This window comes from Zingiber officinale, chromosome 1B (genome assembly GCF_018446385.1).
Source record: "Zingiber officinale cultivar Zhangliang chromosome 1B, Zo_v1.1, whole genome shotgun sequence".
In the NCBI taxonomy this organism is placed as follows: Eukaryota; Viridiplantae; Streptophyta; class Magnoliopsida; order Zingiberales; family Zingiberaceae; genus Zingiber; species Zingiber officinale.
In genome coordinates, this window is record NC_055986.1 from 78858949 (window position 1) to 78878318 (window position 19370).

The 19370-nt window shown below is 40.4% G+C and overlaps 1 protein-coding gene across 1 annotated transcript; it reads left to right on the forward strand.

Moving 5' to 3' along the window:
* Positions 1-15964: 15964 nt before the first annotated feature.
* Positions 15965-18658, forward strand: LOC122039085. The gene is made up of 2 exons (XM_042599099.1): positions 15965-16295; positions 18015-18658. The coding sequence occupies exons 1-2, from the start codon at positions 15965-15967 to the stop codon at positions 18656-18658; spliced, it is 975 nt and encodes a 324-aa protein (XP_042455033.1).
* The last annotated feature ends 712 nt before the right edge of the window (positions 18659-19370 follow it).

The following is a 19370-nucleotide window of genomic DNA, read 5'->3' on the forward strand; positions in this document are numbered from 1 at the left end:
ACATCCTGGCTATATATGAATGGGTTGCCCTAGTATCAAATAGAATAGTAGCACTATACTGTAAAATGCTAATCTGACCTGTGACAACTGTCGAGGCATTGGCTACGTCCTCTCTGGTGAGTGAGTAGATCCTCGCATTCGCCATCACTGGAGGGGCTTCTAATCTGCCCTGGCTGATAAGTGGACCTTCTAGAGCGGCCTGCATCTGATATAACTGAGCTGGCTGGCCTGCATACTGAATCTGCTGTGGCTAAGGAAGACCGGTCTTGTTCGGGCACTGCTTGGCCATGTGCCCTTCTTGTCCACATTCAAAGCATCCTCGTGTGCCCTTGCGACAAACCCCTGGGTGGAATTTCCCACAAGTAGCACACTTTGGATAACTGGGTCGCTTGCTAGATGGTCCTCCTTTTGGGTCACTCCCTGATTTGCGCTTGTTGTTGGAGTTCCCTTTCCAGTTAGAGCTGTGGCCTTGCTGTTTTTGAGTGTGAGAGTTTCCTTGGCCTTTGGACTCTGAGGAGACTTGCTTCTGCTGCTTTATGCTGTTCTGGTAATGCTCTATGGTCAAGGCACTGCTCACTAACTCCTCTGTGGTTTGTGGCCTATGTATGCCACCAGCCACGTTCACTGCTATCTCTGGCCTCAGCATCTTGAGCATCAACCGGATTCGTTCCTTCTCTGTGCTGACTAGCTCTGGGCATAGACGAGCCAACCTGTTGAATTTCTTCACGGCTTCCTCAACTGAAAGGTTGCCCTGACGAAACTCAGTGAACTCGTCGTAGTGGCGGTTTGTAACCCGTATGTGAAAGAACTCCTCAAAGAATTCCTTCTCAAAGTCAGCCCATGACATCTGGTTCACTGGGCGCTTCGTTCTGATTCTTTCCCACCACATGCGTGCATCTCCTGTCAGGCAGAAGGAGGCACACTTCACCTTCTCGTGTTCTGGCCAGTCCAGAAGCTCCATCGTGCTCTCCAGTGTTTTGAACCAGGCTTGTGCATCCCATGGTTCACTAGTGCCTGAGAAGTTCTCTGGCTTGACTAGATAGGCTTCCTTTCTTGGCTCAACTCTGGGACTGCTGGTGCTGGTGCTGGCGTTGTAGGCTGGGCTGGTGGAACCTCTAAGACTTCGGAGTCGTCAGGTTCGGGTGACTGTGGGGTACTCTGCTGATTAGCATTTAAGGTGGCTATTTCTGTCATTAGTCAGAATCGAACCACTAATGTAAGGTCCGGGGAGGAACTGAACCCGCCTTCTTGCCGGGCTCGTGAGCTAGTGCCCATCTAGTGGGCGTCCTCGTGCCATTGCTAAAGACATAGAGGATGGAACATGAATAACTATTACAATCATAATTGTATAACTATCGTTATTATGTTATATACTATCACATACTATCATGCAGTTTATCTATAAACATGATCTATAACAAGGAAAGAAAGTATAAATAAAGTAGAGGTATTCTTACTTGGAAGCCGTTCAATTCTGATGTGTGTGTAGGAAGTATGGAACACTGCTCGATACCACTCTGTAACGACCCACCTCCTACTAGCTAGGCTGCGATCGCTACATTATGCTGTGTTGGACTATTAATGCGGAATGAAACGGCTAATTTAAAATTTTACTGATCTAAATCTTGTAAAGTTTAACTTAGTGTTACGGTGTACCTAGGAGTTGTACACATGTTAGGAAGGTGTTTTAATTGATAATAAACTTCGGATCGATCCACGGACCGATCTACTGATACGTAGGAAACTCCGGATCGTTCAACCGACCGATCCATAAACTTCATTGCAATACGGTGTTGGATCGGTCTGCCGACCGATCCGGTGATCATCGATAGACCGATCGGTGGCTTACTGATCGATCTGCTGACCGATCGGTGAGCCATTTTTCTTTTTTCGCAGCTCCGATCGATCCACGGATCGATCGTGAACAACAAAAGCATTCGCCAGAACCGTGTCCCTGATCGGTTCGCGGACCGATCAGGGGTTTCTGATTTCGTATCAGGCCCCTGATATCAGCACTGATGCGTGCCAAAGCCATTACACAACACTATAAAAGCTAAGAGAAATATTCTACTAGGTAATGGCTAACATACTAAACATGATTAAAGCATAGAATACTAATTCATGGCATGTAAACATATGGAAACCAAAACTAACAAGGTTTTAAACTGTTCTCTTGCTAACTAACAGAAACATAAGATAACGCTTGCTATAAATACTAATGCATACTGAACACGTTCTAATGCATAATAAAATAAAACTAGATCCCTAGGATCTTTATTCCAGTTCCTTCCACACACATCTTGATCTACATTGACCTCCAGCCTCCACTGCTAGTCCATTTTCCTTTTACCTGTATCTGCAGTATAAGGAAAATAGTATCTGTAAGCTAAAAAGCTTAGTAAGAAACCATCTACCTCACTAAAACATGCATACGATGCAAATATGATTTTAAATCATGCTGTTTGAAAGGATATGCTAAGTATACTGAATAAACTAAACATGGCATGACATATAAGCATACAATCATGGCATCTCTAAAGCTGAACATAATATCAATCACATGGTATTAATGAAGAACTAAGCTGATACTAAAAACTGAGCTACTGCTAGGACTGTACTGAATTCACGAACTAATTTGTGAAAGGTTGAAAACCATATACATATAGTAAGTGAAAATACTAAACATGCTGCTGATGGGCCCTGCTGTGCGTGCATCCCTAACTAGACTCGGGATTGCAAGTTCCGAATCTAGTAGGGTTTACTAGGTTAGCTAAACCTAGGGACGACTATGGGAGCCCAACCCAATGGATATCTAATCCAGTACAGTGCCACTGAAAAGTAAAATACTGAAATAGCTAATACTATTTTACTGAATCTAGGTTATCTGAACCTAGAACTAGGTTGTCTGAACCTAGAGGCGACTGTGGGAGCCCACCCATTTGGACATCTAGTCTCGTAAAAGCTGAAATAAAAATTGATCATGCAAATTAACATGTTCTATGGCATTTAACTAAATGTCCACTGTATCATAAGGCTGTGCTAGGCATTTTGTCGAGCATTTGGCGCTCTCTAACTCTCCTCTCGATCAGGGAGACCACCTCTAGGCACCCAGCAGCGTCTAAACCCTTATCTACAGAGGATACACGTGCTCGGCCCATCTAGAGATGCTCACTAATCCCTAAATCTGTGAGAAGAGTTAAACTACACACTATATGCTGACAAAATTCAATAAAACTAATCTAATGCATAACAGAAAATACGCGAGAGCTACTTATACTGCAGGTTAGAGGTTTCTTACCTTGTGTGCTAGATTTCTTATAAATCTAATCGCTAGAAATTCCGGTGGAGACGACTTCTCGACGATTTGCTCGCTTCCACGTGCTCTACTCGCGGAGGGGAACGTCCTTGTGCTGAAATCGTCGCCGGAAAGTGACCTTGGGACCCTAGGGATGGAACCCTAGTTCTTCCCTTGTTGTGGCGCCGAGAGAAGGAGAGTGAAGAGGGGTTGGCGTCGGCGTGAGGGTTTTGGAGAGGGGTTGCCGAACCAAGTTCTAAAAATAAACCAAACCCCAACTTAAATTTCCTATTTATACTAAGTAATTAATTCGGCCAAACCAATTATAAATATAATTGATTCCCTTTCCTTTCAGCACGACCCTGCTGGGTTCACCGGTTACTAAGGCTAACCAAAGGTTTAGCGGACCCGAGAGGTCCCGGGTTCGATTCCCGCTTAAGCCATTTTACTTTTCTAATAATTTTTGCTACTTCTGCTACTCGGAAAATTTCGGAAAAATATCTAATAATTCCAGAAAAATCATAGAATATTCCTAAAATAGTTTTGAGAATTCTCGAGCGTTACACACTTAGACTTCCCATTTTCTGCCAAGTGCCCAGTCAACCTTAACCCACTTGGACTTCTCATTGTATGTCAAGTGTCTAGTCAACCTTGGCCCACTTGGACTTCCCAATGCCAAATGTCCGGTCAACTTTGACCCACCTAGACCTCTACATGCCTTGCTTCACTCACCAGGACTTTCTTTCTGCCTAACTTCACTCACCAAGACTTTTCTTTTGCATAGCTTCACTCACTAGGGCTCTCACCTGACTTCACTCACCAGGATTTTCCATTGGCCTAGCTTCACTCACTAGGACTTTCCTTCTGCCTAGCTTCACTCACTAGGGCTTTCACCTAGCTTTACTCACTAGGATTTTCCATCTGTTTAGCTTCACTCACTAGGACTTTCCATCTTTCTATCTTCACTCACTAGGACTTTCCTTCTTTCTAGCTTCACTCACTAGGGCTTTCGCCTAGCTTTACTCATTAGGATTTTCCATCTGTTTAGCTTTACTCACTAGGACTTTCCAAATGACTGACTTCACTCACAAGGACCTTTAAACCTCATTATTCATCTCGAAATCATATGATAAAACAACTTCATTAAATCTTATGTTCCATTGTCTTGACGCTTGCTTTAGTCCATATATAGACTTTTTAAGTCTACATACTTTCTCCTCTTGGCTTTCGGCAATGAAACCTTATGGTTGAGCCATATAGATTTACTCGTCAAGCTCACCATTAAGGAAAGTGGTTTTTACATCTATTTGATATAATTCCAAGTCATAATGTGCCATAAAGGCCAAAATAACTCGTATTGATATAAATTTTACTACGGGAGAAAATGTCTCTTTAAAGTTAATACCCTCCATTTGGGTATATCCTTTTGTAACTAAACGAGTTTTGTATCTGTTAATCGATCCATCAACTTTCCTCTTTATTTTGAGAATCCACTTATTCCAATAACCTTTCAACCCGGAGGAAGATCGACTAAGTCCCAAATATGATTTTATATCATAGACTCCATTTCTTCAACCATTACAGTTTTCCACTTTTCTCTAACTTAACATCCCAATGCTTCCTCAATGGATTGAGGTTCATCATCGTTAACTGGAAGTGTTATTAATGCCTCATTTTTAATATCAAACCTCTTCTTAGGTTTGAATTTACGAACACTTCTTCGTAAGTTGAGTTATTGAGAAGTCAAATCATGACTTAACATATCACTCTCACTCAATTGACTAGACTCAGACATCCCTTTTGACACATCTCTTATTGATAATATCTCATCATCCTTAAATAGAGGAATATTTTTATCAATATCAGCTCTGGTTAGACACTCTATTTCGAAAAAAGTCGCATCTCTCAAATATATTTCGAAGATAGTTCCATCTTGTTGCTCACCTATAAAAACATAACCTTTAGAGGTCTCATGATATTTAATAAAGATACATTTCATACCCATAAGTCCCAATTATAAGAACTATCATGAACATAAGCAACTGACCCCCAGAGTCTCAGATTACTTAAATCTGGTTTTTTACTAGTCCAACGTTCATATGGGGTAGATGGAACTAATTTTGAATGTACTTTGTTAAATATATAGGCCACAGTTAATAATGCATCTCCCCAATAAGAGATCGACAAATTAACCTATGTCATCATAGACCTAACCATTTCAAGAAGAGTTCTATTTCTTCTTTCAACTACCCCATTTTGCTATGGAGTTCCAGGGATTGTCAGCTGTCTAATAATCTCTATCATTACATATTATCTTGAACATATCAGACAAATATTCCCCTCCACAGTGAATGTATAAAGTCTTAACTTTATATTTTGTTTGATTCTCAACTTAGTTCATATAATGAATGAAGAAATCCAATGCTTCAAATTTATAAGAAATCAAATACACATGACCAAAACAAGAGAAATCATCAATAAATGTAATGAAATAGGAAACTCCATGTCTAGCCTTCACATTCATTAGACCATAGATATCCGAATGAATTAATTACAATGGTGATACAACTCTAATAGCCTTACCAAATAGTTTCCTAGTTACTTAGACAAGTGAATCTTAGCCCGACTGTCTAATAGACCCTCTCTAGCCAACCAATTCATATGTTCTTGTCCTATGTGTCCTAATCTAGCATGTCAAACCTCATCAGTTATACTTGTATCACTAGTTAGAGCAATGTTCAACAAACAACCCTTAATTGTAGAATTGACATATGATTCTACATCAAGCACCATAAAACTATTTGTTTAAAAATTATATTTGATTAACACTGAGTCAATCTTAAGTTCAACACACTGGCTATAAAAATTAATACAATACACTAAATCAAGAAGACATGTAACGAAAATAAGATTTCATCAAATTTTAGGAGCATATGGGGCACATGTAGAAACAAAACACTACCACCACAGAGGTTGAGTTTGTAAGTGTCAACTCCTTTGAATTCAACTCTTGCATTATTTTCTACATAGATTCATTTGTTGCCAGTTGGTACCCGACGATACCCAACAAATGTAACTTGCTCTCAAGCTACATGGTTGGTTGCTCCCGAATCTATAATCCACAAAGGATAAGAATCGGCTAACAACACTAAACTAGCAACAAAATGCTCAGGAAAAGAAGACACATTTGGATTTACCTTTTTTGGCTCAATGCATTCCCGAGCAAAGTAACCCTTTTTGCTGCAGTTAAAACAAGTCAACTTGTTTTAGGTTTCTTTCCAGTCTTATTTCCTCTTTACTTGATTGGGCCTTATTGCACAGTAGCAGCTTCTTTCTTCTTTCCCTTCTCTTTTTTGAATCATCTCTTTTTCATGGATCTAGATGATCCAATAGAATCGACGGCCACATAGACTTGTCTAAAAATCCTTGCAGATCTAACTCTCTCCGTCTCTAATTCTACATGGTATGAGACATCAGTGAAAGTCTTGATACTTTCACTGTGAGTTAGGGTCTGCTTCATGGTCTCCCAAGAATCTGGAAGAGAATGAATAATTTCTTGAACTTATTGTTCATCGATCAACTCATGACCAGTAGTTTTAAGCTCCCAAATCATATTCGACATCTCCTTGAGGTGTTGAACCATCAAAACATTCAGACACTTTTTGTAGCTGTCAAACTTGATTGTCAACTGTCGAAGCTTGCTCAGACTTACTCCACTGTATTTCTCCCCGAGGGCTACCTAGACCGCATGAACTGAAAGATATGACTCATACTCAAAAGCTAGGTCATCTATTATTGAACTAATCAATATGCCCTTTGTAATAGAGTCATTTTTCTTCCATGCCTTATCGACATCAAGATCTCGTCTATGTTGTCCAATGAGACCATCTACAGGTTTTACCATAACTTGATTTACAGTCTCCAGAATTTTTTGTTCCTCAAGTACATATTGTATCCCGAGGTACCAGATTTTAAAGTTATCCCTATTAAGTTTTTCACCCTTGTTGAGTTCAGCTATAATATTTTTGTTTGCCATAATCTATCATAATAAACACATTATTTAGTATTCAGTGTAATTCATATGTATGCAATTTATGATTGACTCAATATTAATTTGAGTTAGTTTATAAAATCAGGTGATAACTACATTTTTACTCATCATTCGTGTGACCAATTAAATCAATATTAATCAATTCTATTACACACATCCCAACAAATGAACTAATCATTATATCATGATTTCTATAATCAAATAAGCTAATCATTTAATAAAATGAACTAATCATTTATCATGCATCATGTTAGAGTAAATAGTATAAATAACCATATGAATGAACATATCATTAACATAAAAATATACTGCATATTGTTAACATATAACAAACTAACATGAACTAAATAGACTAATACTTTCCATACATAATGATAGTAATAATAATAGAACTCTAATAAATTAGATAGGCCAACACCACTCCCACTAGGACAGACACTAGTGCAGTGACCAACATTATCCCTTTCAACTTGGACTCATTTGGTGCGGGTGGGACAACTTCAGGATTCCCCATCGGATCCACAATTGGATCTTCTTCTAGATCTTCCTCGAACATTTTTGTGTCCTCTTCGAACTCTTCAAAATCCTTTTCGACCATATGGTGAAGTAGTTCCTCACATAATTCTGAATATGTGACGCATTCTTGATGACATCCTAAACATAGTCTACTATCACCTTAGGATACTCTGGCAATGAACACATCAAATCCCAGATCCTATAACTGTCTAGGACTAGAAACTCTTCTCGCTCAAGTTTCCAAAATAGTTCATCAGGTCGTCCAACGTGTCCGTCGACTCCATCAACAGAGTTTTACTTTATCTCCTATATTTCCTCCCTGAGCTGGTTCTGCTGTACTTCGCGATGAGTCAATGTTGTAATTGTTTGTGTCATCTGAACAATTAGAATTATATAAGTCTGTACAAAACCAACTAACCAGTATAAAATCGGATTAATTTAATTTATACAGGTATAGAACCAACATTATAAATCAAGAAAAATAAATCTTCTTGATATTTAGAAGTCTTAGTCGACTGACCCATTGGACCGGTCGATTAAGAATCTAAATCTTAAGATTGGTCCATTTTCCTCATTAGAACTAATCTAATTTGACAGATATTTCTATACCTATGTTCTGTTATTGTCTAATGTAAGCTTATGTCAGCCAATCTCAGACTTATTAATCAAAGTCAGGTCCGTTTGATCAAACTAATGTCCATTGGTTTAATCTGACTCATACCATTTGATCAAATTTGACCCATTAGAATAAATTTGGTCACTTGATTATATTTGGTCCAAGTCCAATTAAATCAACCCAAATCGATTCTCGTTTGGATCAAACTGATTCAGGTAAACTAATTAATGATTTAATCTAAACCGGATCTAATTGGACAAAAAAAATAATTTGGTTAAACTAACCTTGTCGGTTGGGTTCAGTGAATGAGATTGAGATTTATATCCAATTACAATTAATATCTAATATGCATTCATTAATGGAGACTTGAATCATTAAGTATATAAGCTAACATTTTTTTTTATTTTTAAATTTTGAATTCCTCTAATCAACGGAACCCAGCCATGCAAAAAAAAAACGTTATAATTATTTTAAAAAACATTTCTCACGAAGCACTGTACTTCGTTATCATGTTTCCTTCTACGTCCATTTTCTTCGTCGCATGCCACCCATGCTGCATGCCACCCAAGCCACCCACTGCCTCCATGCAACCGTGACAGACACAGTTGCTGGCCACGAAGGTCAATCTCCAGCCTACTCAGGCGGTGGCTAGTCCTTCCTGACACTGGACACTGGTCGACCTCAACCCAATGACATCGCTGATCACTCTTCTATGCATCCCAACCACTAGCTATTGCCGACTAGACGGGAAGTCTTCGCCGGCTTCAGAATGCTATTGCCGACGTATCCCCGTGGCTCGAGCCCAACTCCAGTGGAAATCGCGACACTATCACGATTTTCCAACCTAGCTCAATGCGCTGCCCAGCAGTGGCGCTAATGACGGCGAGCAACTCAGTCGCTGACCTGCAACCCTGTCATCGGTCTCCCTATTACCCTACTGTCATGATGCAGTCGTCGGCGCTCGTCTGCTATGACACCTTAGTCGTGCAAATGACGACGAGAAATCGCAACTAGGCATAATTCCTAATGCTCTAATACCAATGAAGGAATTATAATTGAAATTTATTGTACAAAACAATAACTCATGCCTCGTTGAGGTGAAATTCGAAGGAGGAGAAAAAACGATGGATGGAGGAATTTGTCTCTTGACGTTTACGAGAAGGTTACAGTAATGAACACTTCTCGACGATTCCACAAACCAAATCCCATCGCCTAATGGATGTTCTTCTACTCTCTTTTCTAACTTTCGTTCATCTCTTCGATAAAAGACTTGGACGCATTATATAATGGGAATACCAAGGAGTATATCAGTAAATTGACTAATGGAAATATGTGTTAGAAGAAGAATAGGGAGAGAGCAAGAAATAATATGAAAATAATAAAATCTATTGTTCATTAATATTTGCCCTAAGGACAATACAATATATAATGTTCAAAAAGTACTTGGTCAATTAACTAATTAATAAATAACAGAATTATTCTAAAAATAATTCTGGTAATAATTATAACATAATTATTAGAATAATTCAAATACTAATATGATTTGATTTGGTAATTTGATCCGGTCAATTTTGATAATTCTGTTTTATCTCTTTTATCCCCCGACAAACTCAACGGGAGATCTCTGACGTTGAGTTTGCTTGCTAACTTGTTGAAACGTTGTCTAGATAGTGGCTTAGTAAAGATGTCAGCGATTTGATTTTTAGCAGAAATATAAGAGACGGATAACTACTGAGTTGCCACATGTTCACGAACAAAATGAAAATCAATTTCCACATGTTTTGTACGAGCATGAAAGATTGGATTTGCTGTAAGATATGTTGCTCCAATATTGTCGCACCAAATTTTTGGTGCAATATTTGATGCAAGATGAAGTTCAGAGAGAAGTGATTGAAGCCAAATAATTTCTGACGTTGTATTTGCCATAGCTTTATATTCTGCCTCAGTGCTTGAACGAGATATCGTAGGTTACTTTTTCGAATTCCATGAGATAAGATTTCGTCCAATAAATATTGCATATCCATTAGTAGAGCGTCTATCTTCAGGAGAACTTACCCAATCCGCATCACTATATGCATGTAAATCTCGAGACAATTGGCGATATAAAAGAAGACCATGTAGAATAGTACCTTTGAGATAGCGAAGTATTCTTTTTACATTATCCCAATTTTGTTCAGTTGGAGCATGCATGAATTGACAAGCACGATTTACCGCAAAAGTAATATCATGGCGTGTGATAGTGATATATTGTAAGGCGCCAACAATACTTCGATAAATCTGTGGATGAGATAGAGCAGGAGAGGATGAAGTTGGAGAGTTGTTTATAGCAATTGGTGTAGAGACCGGATGCGCTCCATCCATTTTGGCTCTTTGAAGAAGTCCAGTAATGTATTTGCTCTGAGAGAGAAGATAGCCATCCTCATGTGGAATAAGCTCAATACCAAGAAAAAAAATGAGCAATACCCAAATCTCGAGTAGGAAATTCTTGATTGAGAAAACTTAATAAAGTTGTGATACCCTTGTGATCATTATCGGTTATCAGAATGTCATCCACATAAATAAGAAAAAAAATCATATTTCCATCATTATATTTGTGAAATAGAGACGGGTCAGTCTTTGATCTAGAAAATTCTTGAGCTTGTAACCAATTAGATAGTCGATGAAGCCATGCACGAGGAGCTTGTCGAAGACCATATAAGGATTTTTTGAGTTGGCAAACATAAGATGGAAATTGTGGATGAATGAATCCAGGTGGTTGCTCCATAAATACAGTTTCCTCAAGATGACCATGGAGAAATGCATTTGAAATGTCCAATTGTCATACAAGCCAATTAGAACTAACATCTATTGATAATAATAGTCTGACAGATGTAATTTTGATGACTGGGCTAAAAGTGTCATTAAAGTCAATACCTGGTTGTTGACTAAATCCTTTAGCTATAAGTCAATCTTTGTATCTTTCAAGAGAACCATCAGCTCGATGCTTAAGACGGAATACCCATTTAGAGCCCACAACATTCATTGAGGGAGTGCGCGGAACTAGAGTCCATGTTCCATTGCGAAGAAGTGCATGAAATTCTATACCCATTGCACTACGCCAGTTTGGATCCTTATTTGCTTGTGTAAAATAGGTTGGTTCAATAGATTTTGAAGAGACCACTAGAGCTCGTGGAAGGGGATATCGAGTTGCATTTGGTGGGCAACACTCATAAATATCACTAATGGGAAGCATGCGACGAGGAGCATTATCATCTGAACCAGTTGTTGATGACGACGAGGAAGTAGGCTGACATGGTGATGTAGATGACGGACTTGCATTATCCGAGGATCCAGAACCAGAGAGCATATTATCTTCAATCGACGAGGCTTCTAAGATTGGACCAATAACCTGAGGTGATTCTGATGGTATAGGAGAGTTATTAGAGAGCTCCGGAGCAGGACCTAGGATGTCATCACTTCTGATAATATTAGGTGGCATTAAGAGGGTGCCAGTTGTATCTGGAGGAGAGATTGAAGAAGCTACCGAAAAAGGGAATAGAGACTCATCAAAAGTAACATGTCGTGAAATATAAATTCGTCCTGTGGTATATGCAAGTAACGATAACCATGGTGCAAATTGCTATAACCAAGAAAAACACATTGTAGTGAACGAGAGTCAAGTTTGTGTTAGAATAGGGCGCGTAACCATGGATAACATGCGCAACCAAAAATTCGAAGGAAAGTGTAATCAAATGTTTGATTATAAAGTTTTTCAAAAGGACATTTATGATTGAGCAATGGAGTAGGAAGTCGATTTATGAGATATACTGCAGTGCTAACAACTTCATCCCAAATTTGCGCGGAACCGATGCATGATGAAGAAGAGCTAAGGCAGTTTCAACTATATGTCTATATTTTCTCTCAGCAAAGCCATTTTGTTCTGGAGTGTAAGGATAAGAAACTCGATGAACAATTCCACAAGAGACAAGATGACGATGGAGAGCTTGATATTCGCCTCCCCAATCAAAATGAAAAGAGAGTGTTTTACGATTAAAAGATCGTTCAACTTGAATTTGAAAATTACAGAATATATCAAATAAATTAGATTTCCTTCTCATAGGATAGAGCCAAGTATATTTACTAAAATGATCAATGGATGTAACATAATATTGGAAACCTTGATTAGACAAAATAGGTGCAGGACCCCAAACATCAGAATGGATTATTTCAAGTGGAAAAGTAGAAACATGATCAGATGAAGAGAAAGATAGCTTATGACTTTTAGATTCCATGCATGCCCTACATGAATGAGATGGAGAGGAGGTAATAGAAGTAGGTAAACCATACCTATTAATGATTGATTGAACAATACAAAGGGAAGGATGACCAAGTCGAGCATGCCAAGCTGGTTTATTTGTGCGTTCACCAACAAAAGCTTTGATTGAAGAACTCTGAAGACAATAGAGGCAATTTTGATTCTCCCATAAAACACAATAGCATTTGTTCCTCTATCCTTTATAAGATAATGATTATGATGAAACTCAAAAATGACATTGTTATCAAGATAAAACTGACGTGTAGAAAGTAAATTTTTAGTGATAGATGGAACATGAAAGACATTGCGCATGTGAAAAGTTTGATTAGATAAATGAACATATGTGTTTTCAAGATTAGCAATTTGCAAACCTGAACCATCGCCTACTTGCACCGTATCTGAGCCATAATATGACATTACATCTGTAAGGATATTATAATCTGATATGACATGATACGTTGCTCCAGTGTTAATATACCAATCAGTAGAAAAAACTCTGAGGTTTTGCCACAAGTAGGCACAGACGAAAGAACTTTAGGATATACAGGTGAAATAGATGGTTGTCTTGAGGCTGTAGAACTACCAATGAAATTTGAGTCAAATGGACTAGAACATTAAATACCAAAATGCCCAATTTCAAGATAAATTTGACATTTTACCCGAGACCAATCAAGTCTTTTAGGGCATATATTTCCAATATGACCAACGATGTGACAAATCTGACATCGGTCTGAAGTTTACTTTTGGCCTCTTTGATGTCGTTGAGTATTTAACATCTGAAATAAAAAATAACTTGTCCAATGACAGTGGAGAAAAATAGAGAAGAATAAGAAAATTAAAATACGTAGGAGAAAAAGGTTAATTGAGAAGGGAAAAGTACGTAAGAGAAAAGAACAAGGTTAATTTGAAGTGCTTAGATCGTGAGGAGTTGAGGAAAAATAAGAAGTTAGGGCTATGAGGGTAAAGAATTATTCTGAGAGGGTTCGGCACGTGGGAGAAAAGAAAGGGGTTGTTATTGTTTGGAGGAGGAGGAGGAAATTAGAAGGAGAAATTAAAAACGAGAGAGGAGGGAATTAAAATCGAGGGGAAAAAATCACAAGAGATTAAAACTCGCTTCTCCCTTACTTGGTGAGAGTCGTAAAGAAGAAGAGCGTTGGCTCAGAAGAGCGTTGACTCTGATATCATGTTAGAAGAAGAATAGGAAGAGAGCAAGAAATAATATGAAAATAATAAAATATATTGTTCATTAATATTTGCCTTAAGGACAATACAATATATAATGTTCAAAAAGTACTTGGTCAATTAACTAATTAATAAATAATAAAATTATTCTAAGAATAATTCTGATAATAATTATAACAGAATTATTAGAATAATCCAAATACTAATATGATTTGATTTGGTAATTTGATCCGGTCAATTTTGATAATTCTGTTTTATCTCTTTTAATATGGACAACATTAGCATCATGGGTAGCCCACATTACCATGTTCTCATTGCCAACAAAATAAAATTTTGTCGAGTTATGGAATGCTTGAAAATTATGATGATACAGCGGCAAAGGGGGGTTCACTAAAGATGAGTCAAGGATAGGACAAACGATCGACGTGGAAGTCAAAGCCAAGGTGGTCAAAAGTAGGGAATCACTTGGTCATCAAAGTTGGCCGAGCGGGTGGCAACGGGTCGATTGGATCGCTCATCCGACTGGGCGAGGAATCCCAGCTGAGTATCTCTCCTTCTCGACCGCCGTGATAGTTGGATGATTAGAGAGAGGAGTTCAAATGAATAATTGAGGCGACCAACTAAAGGCTAGTTCGACCAGAACGCCTGTCCGGTCGGATGAGGAACAACCTATCGAGTCGAATAATCATGAAGAAGAATAACCTTGAGCAACTGGGCGGGGAATCCCGACTGAGCAGCTCACCTACTCGACCAAACAGTGAGATCCCTTCGCTTAGCTCATCGTATCCTTCTAGGAGTCAGTGTTGCTGACAACATGGCATGGTTAACAGGTAGATCATGCGGTGGAAACTTCTACTGTCATATCAGGGATTTACACGCCCTGTTAAGGAAAAGTATCAGGGACACTTTTTGACTTGTCTTTTCATAGGATAGTTAGAAAAGCGTGCACATGATTTGAGAAGTGTGCACATTTGCTATTGGAGAACTATATAAAGAGAGTCCATGCACTGACGGTGGTACATTATTTGTGATTATGCTCTTGTTGCTACTACAGTTTCCTTTGATCTTCACTATCGCCAGTGACTAACTTGAGCATCAGAGAGCCAATACCGGTATCCCTTCCCTAGCTCGGCACTGACGTTCTTGGTTTTGTAGGGCAGAGTGGAGTCTTCACACGTTCAACCACAGATCCACATCCCCAATCAGTTGTCTTCACCATTTTCAGACAGGATCATATGTCTATGGGAATTTAACTTATATCTGAGACGTAAAGATGGAGGGCGTTGGATGACTTATGACTGTGACGTTGATGCAAGAGGAATTGGACATGTTGGTATGAGCACGAGCGACCAAGATGTTAGAGCAGCAGCAGTAGGCGATAGCTAATTGCTAAGCAAATGAACCCATGGCGTCAGCAGCCGGATGACAGGTAGGGCATCAAGGCTGAGCGAAAAACACCACCGCTCACATACCAAACAACAAGCCGACCGACACATTTGGAGATGCACCAAATGCGCCGATCCCTTTTTATCGAGTGTTGTTCCACACCCCTTCAAAGGAACAAGGCCAACAGATAGAGAACAGGGATCCTCCTCTGACGATGCACCTAGGCTTGATGACTCCCCTGAGTGGATTAATAGACAATTCTCGTAGGTGATCTTGGACAACCCAATACCATGACATTACATGTCATTGACGATCGGAGAGTACAATGGAACAACCAACCAAGAGGACCACTTGATCAAGTTCGACAATACGACCACACTCCATCAATACACCGATAGGATGAAGTGCTGAGTCTTTCTCACCACTCTTTCTAGATTAGCACAGAGGTGGTTCAGATGACTGCCAATCGGATCAATCCACAACTTCAAGGACTTCCGAGTGGCGTTTCTGGACCATTTTACTAGCAGCCACCGTTACCAAAAGATGAATATTAACTTGTTCACTGTGAAGCAAGAGCCCAAGGAAGCATTGAGGGTCTACATCAAGAGGTTCAACTAGGTGGCCATGGACATCCCATCGACCACCTTAGAGATCTTGGTAAGTGCCTTTTCACAGGGACTTACAAAGGGAAATTTCTTTCACTCACTCATCTTAAAACCACCAAAGGACTTCGACCGGTTGCTCTGGAAGGCTAGCGAATATGTCAACGTGGAGGAGGTCCAAGGAGCTCGAAAGAAGGAAGCCATTCCTGAGCCAACAGACGCCCCTGAGTGTCGGGTGGCTCAAACGCATCAACCACCAAAGGGCCCCCAAGCGGGAGCGACTCAGCCATTCCAAGAGCCCCAGGCCCACGCTGTGCAACATCTGGAAGTAGAGCGGTCGGAGGCCGCGAAAGGTAGACCTTGGACATCACTTTTATGCTCTTATCTATTGGGGCCGGAAAGTAGCTAGAGGGGGGGGGGGGGGGGGGGAATAGCTCATCGCGTGCTTCGTGGTTAGCGTTGCTTGTTTCTTCAAAGATGTGCAGCGGAAATATACAAGAAACAAAATACAACACTAACAAATAGATTTTACTTGGTATCCACCTCACAAGAGGTGACTAATCCAAGGATCCACACACTCACACACCCTCCACTATGAAACACACTCCTCTACGGTAACTACCGAAGGAGGAGAAGCCTTTACAAACTCTCAATACAAGAAGAAAGGAAAGGATATGAAATACAAGCAAAAGCTTACAATAAACCCTAACCCTAACTTCTCTTCTTGCTTTTGATCCGCCTCTTGACTTGGAAGAACCTCCAAGAATCTTCAAGAACTGGCGATCTGAACTTGAGAGAGAGCTGTGGAGTCGTTGGTGAAGATCGGAGATGAATCGTGTAAGCACTACTGAAGGAAACGCTCGCTTGCAGGTAAATACGACGCCAACGGTCGGATCCCGATCGATTGGATTGCTCCCAATCTATCGGGGAGGCTTTGGATCGATCAACCGATCGATCCAAAGTGCCTCTGTGCTCTCTGGAATAGCCTGGATCAATCGGTTGATCGATCCAAGGCTTATCATGCACAAACAGCAGCTCCTAATCGATCCACTGATCGATTGGGACCTCTGGATCGATCCACGGATCGATCCAAAGGGGTTCTGTTCGTGGGGACTCACCCGATCAATCAGCTGATCGATTGGGCATGATCCAATCGATCGACTGATCGATCCAGATCTGCTGGATCAATCGGCTGATCAATCCAGATCTTGGTTTTTGCCCAAAAGTAAGTTCAAATCCCCCTAAACCAACATCCAGTCAACCATGACTTGTTGGTACATAAAACCTAGTATCCGGTCACCCTTGACCAGCTAGGACTCTCTCACCAAGTGTCTGGTCAATCCCTTTGACTCACTTGGACTTTTCTCCTCTTGCCAAGTATCCGGTCAATCCCTTTGACCTATTTGGACTTTCACCAGATGTCTGGTCAACCTTGACCCATTTGGATTTCCCCGTGCCTGACTTCACTCACCAGGACTTCCCTTCTGCCTAGCTTCACTCACTAGGACTTTCACCTGGCTTCACTCACCAGGATTTCCCTTCTGCCTAGCTTCACTCACTAGGTCTTCTTATCTGCCTGGCTTCACTCACCAGGACTTTCACCTAGCTTCACTCACTAAGATTTTCAGTCAAGTATCCAGTCAACCTTAACCTACTTGACTCTCCTTCACAATCTCCCCACATGAACAATTACTCCTGCAATGTTCATGTGTTGTCTACAAGTATTGTCAAACATCGAAACCAAATCATCAAGACTCAAGCTTGACTCACTTCAAGCCCAGTCAAACAGGTCAACCTTGACCTAGGGAATATTGCACCAACATTATCATCGTTCAGCGATGCATAATACCCGGGACTGCTACACTTAAGGTCAGTCTCAAGTCGACCAGCTCCTTGAGAATATCGTCGTCGTTCACCCTCTCTTGATAGGCATCACCGATGGTGATTTGGCAAATGTCATGAAGAAGAGAGGCCAACGACCGAGCATCGTCAACACCAGCCTCAGAATAGAGGTAATGTGAGTCCCGCCTGGGTTTTCACCGAGTAGGCTCGACCTTCAACATGGGAGGCAGAGAATAGGAGTAATGCTACACGGGACAACATTGGGATGATCGTCGGTGATCCAACGGATGGTGATTCCAACATGGCGAGGAAATTGTATGCCCCACGATTAGAGATACATGCCATCGGGTGCAGTATGCAGAAGGCCAAGGGACCAGAGATCAGCTTTGGTCCTCGGGACTTAGTGGGGGTGGAGGTCCCTCATGATGATGCCTTGATCATCCGAGCAGTAATAGCTAATTACAATATTCACCAAAATTTTATAGATATAAATAGTTTGGTGAATATCATATTCAAGAAGGCATTCGACCAGTTACAAATCGACCGGAGCGACTTGCAGCCTATGATGACACCACTATATGGGTTCACAAGCAATGAAGTATTGCTAATTAGTCAAGCTCAATTAGCCATATCACTCAGAGAGGAGTCACTCAGGCGGATAAGGACAACAAATTTTATCATGGTGGATGTGCTGTCCGCCTACAACATTATATTGGGTCGTCTGGCCCTGAACGAGTTCTGGGCTATAGTATCCACTTTTTGCCAAAAGATCAAATTCTTGGTGGACAAGTCGGTGGGTGAAGTCAATGGTGACCAACTAGCTGCTCAGTGGTGCTACATTAAGATGGTTAAGTCCAAGGCAAAGGCCACTTGAAAGACATAGCGGTTGGAGATAAATGCGATTCTAGAAGAGCCTCCTATGCTAGTTTACGATGAAAAGGAGGAGGTCCAAATTCACCCCAGCCACCGAGCGGACTAAAAGGCTTCGTGAGCACATTCATGTAAATTGACAAAGTATTTTTCAGTAATGCAGGGAATAATGAATGAAAAATCAATTAAGTGTCCTAGACTCTTGCACCGATCGGCCAAGTTCAAAGTTGAGCGATGACTATAAACCCTTGATAAGGACTCCAAAACTGAAAATTGGCTATAAATTCAAGCACAATAGAGAAACAACAGTCGAGCAGCGACTATAAACCCTTGATAAGGACTCCAAAGCCGAGTGACAGCTATAAACTCGAGCACAATGGAGAATCAGCAGTCGAGCGGTGACTATAAACTCTTGATAAGGACTCCAAAGCCGAGCAGCGGCTATAAACTCGAGCATAATGGAGAATCAACAGTCGAGCGGTGACTATAAACCCTTGATAAGGACTCCAAAGCCGAGCAGCGGCTATAAACTCAAGCATAATGGACAATTAACAGTCGAGCGGTGACTATAAACCCTTGATAAGGACTCCAAAGCCGAGCAACGGCTATAAACTCGAGCATAATGGAGAATCAACAAACGAGCGGCGACTATAAATCCTTAATAAGGACTCCAAAGTCGAGCGGCAGCTATAAACTCAAGCACAATGAAGAATCAA

Coding starts and splice junctions, on each gene's coding strand:
- LOC122039085 (XM_042599099.1), top strand. CDS start 15,965: ATGGACATCCCATCGACCACCTTAGAGATCTTGGTAAGTGCCTTTTCA. Junction 16,296..18,014: donor GCGGTCGGAGGCCGCGAAAG/GTAGACCTTGGA, acceptor CATGGGAGGCAG/AGAATAGGAGTAATGCTACA.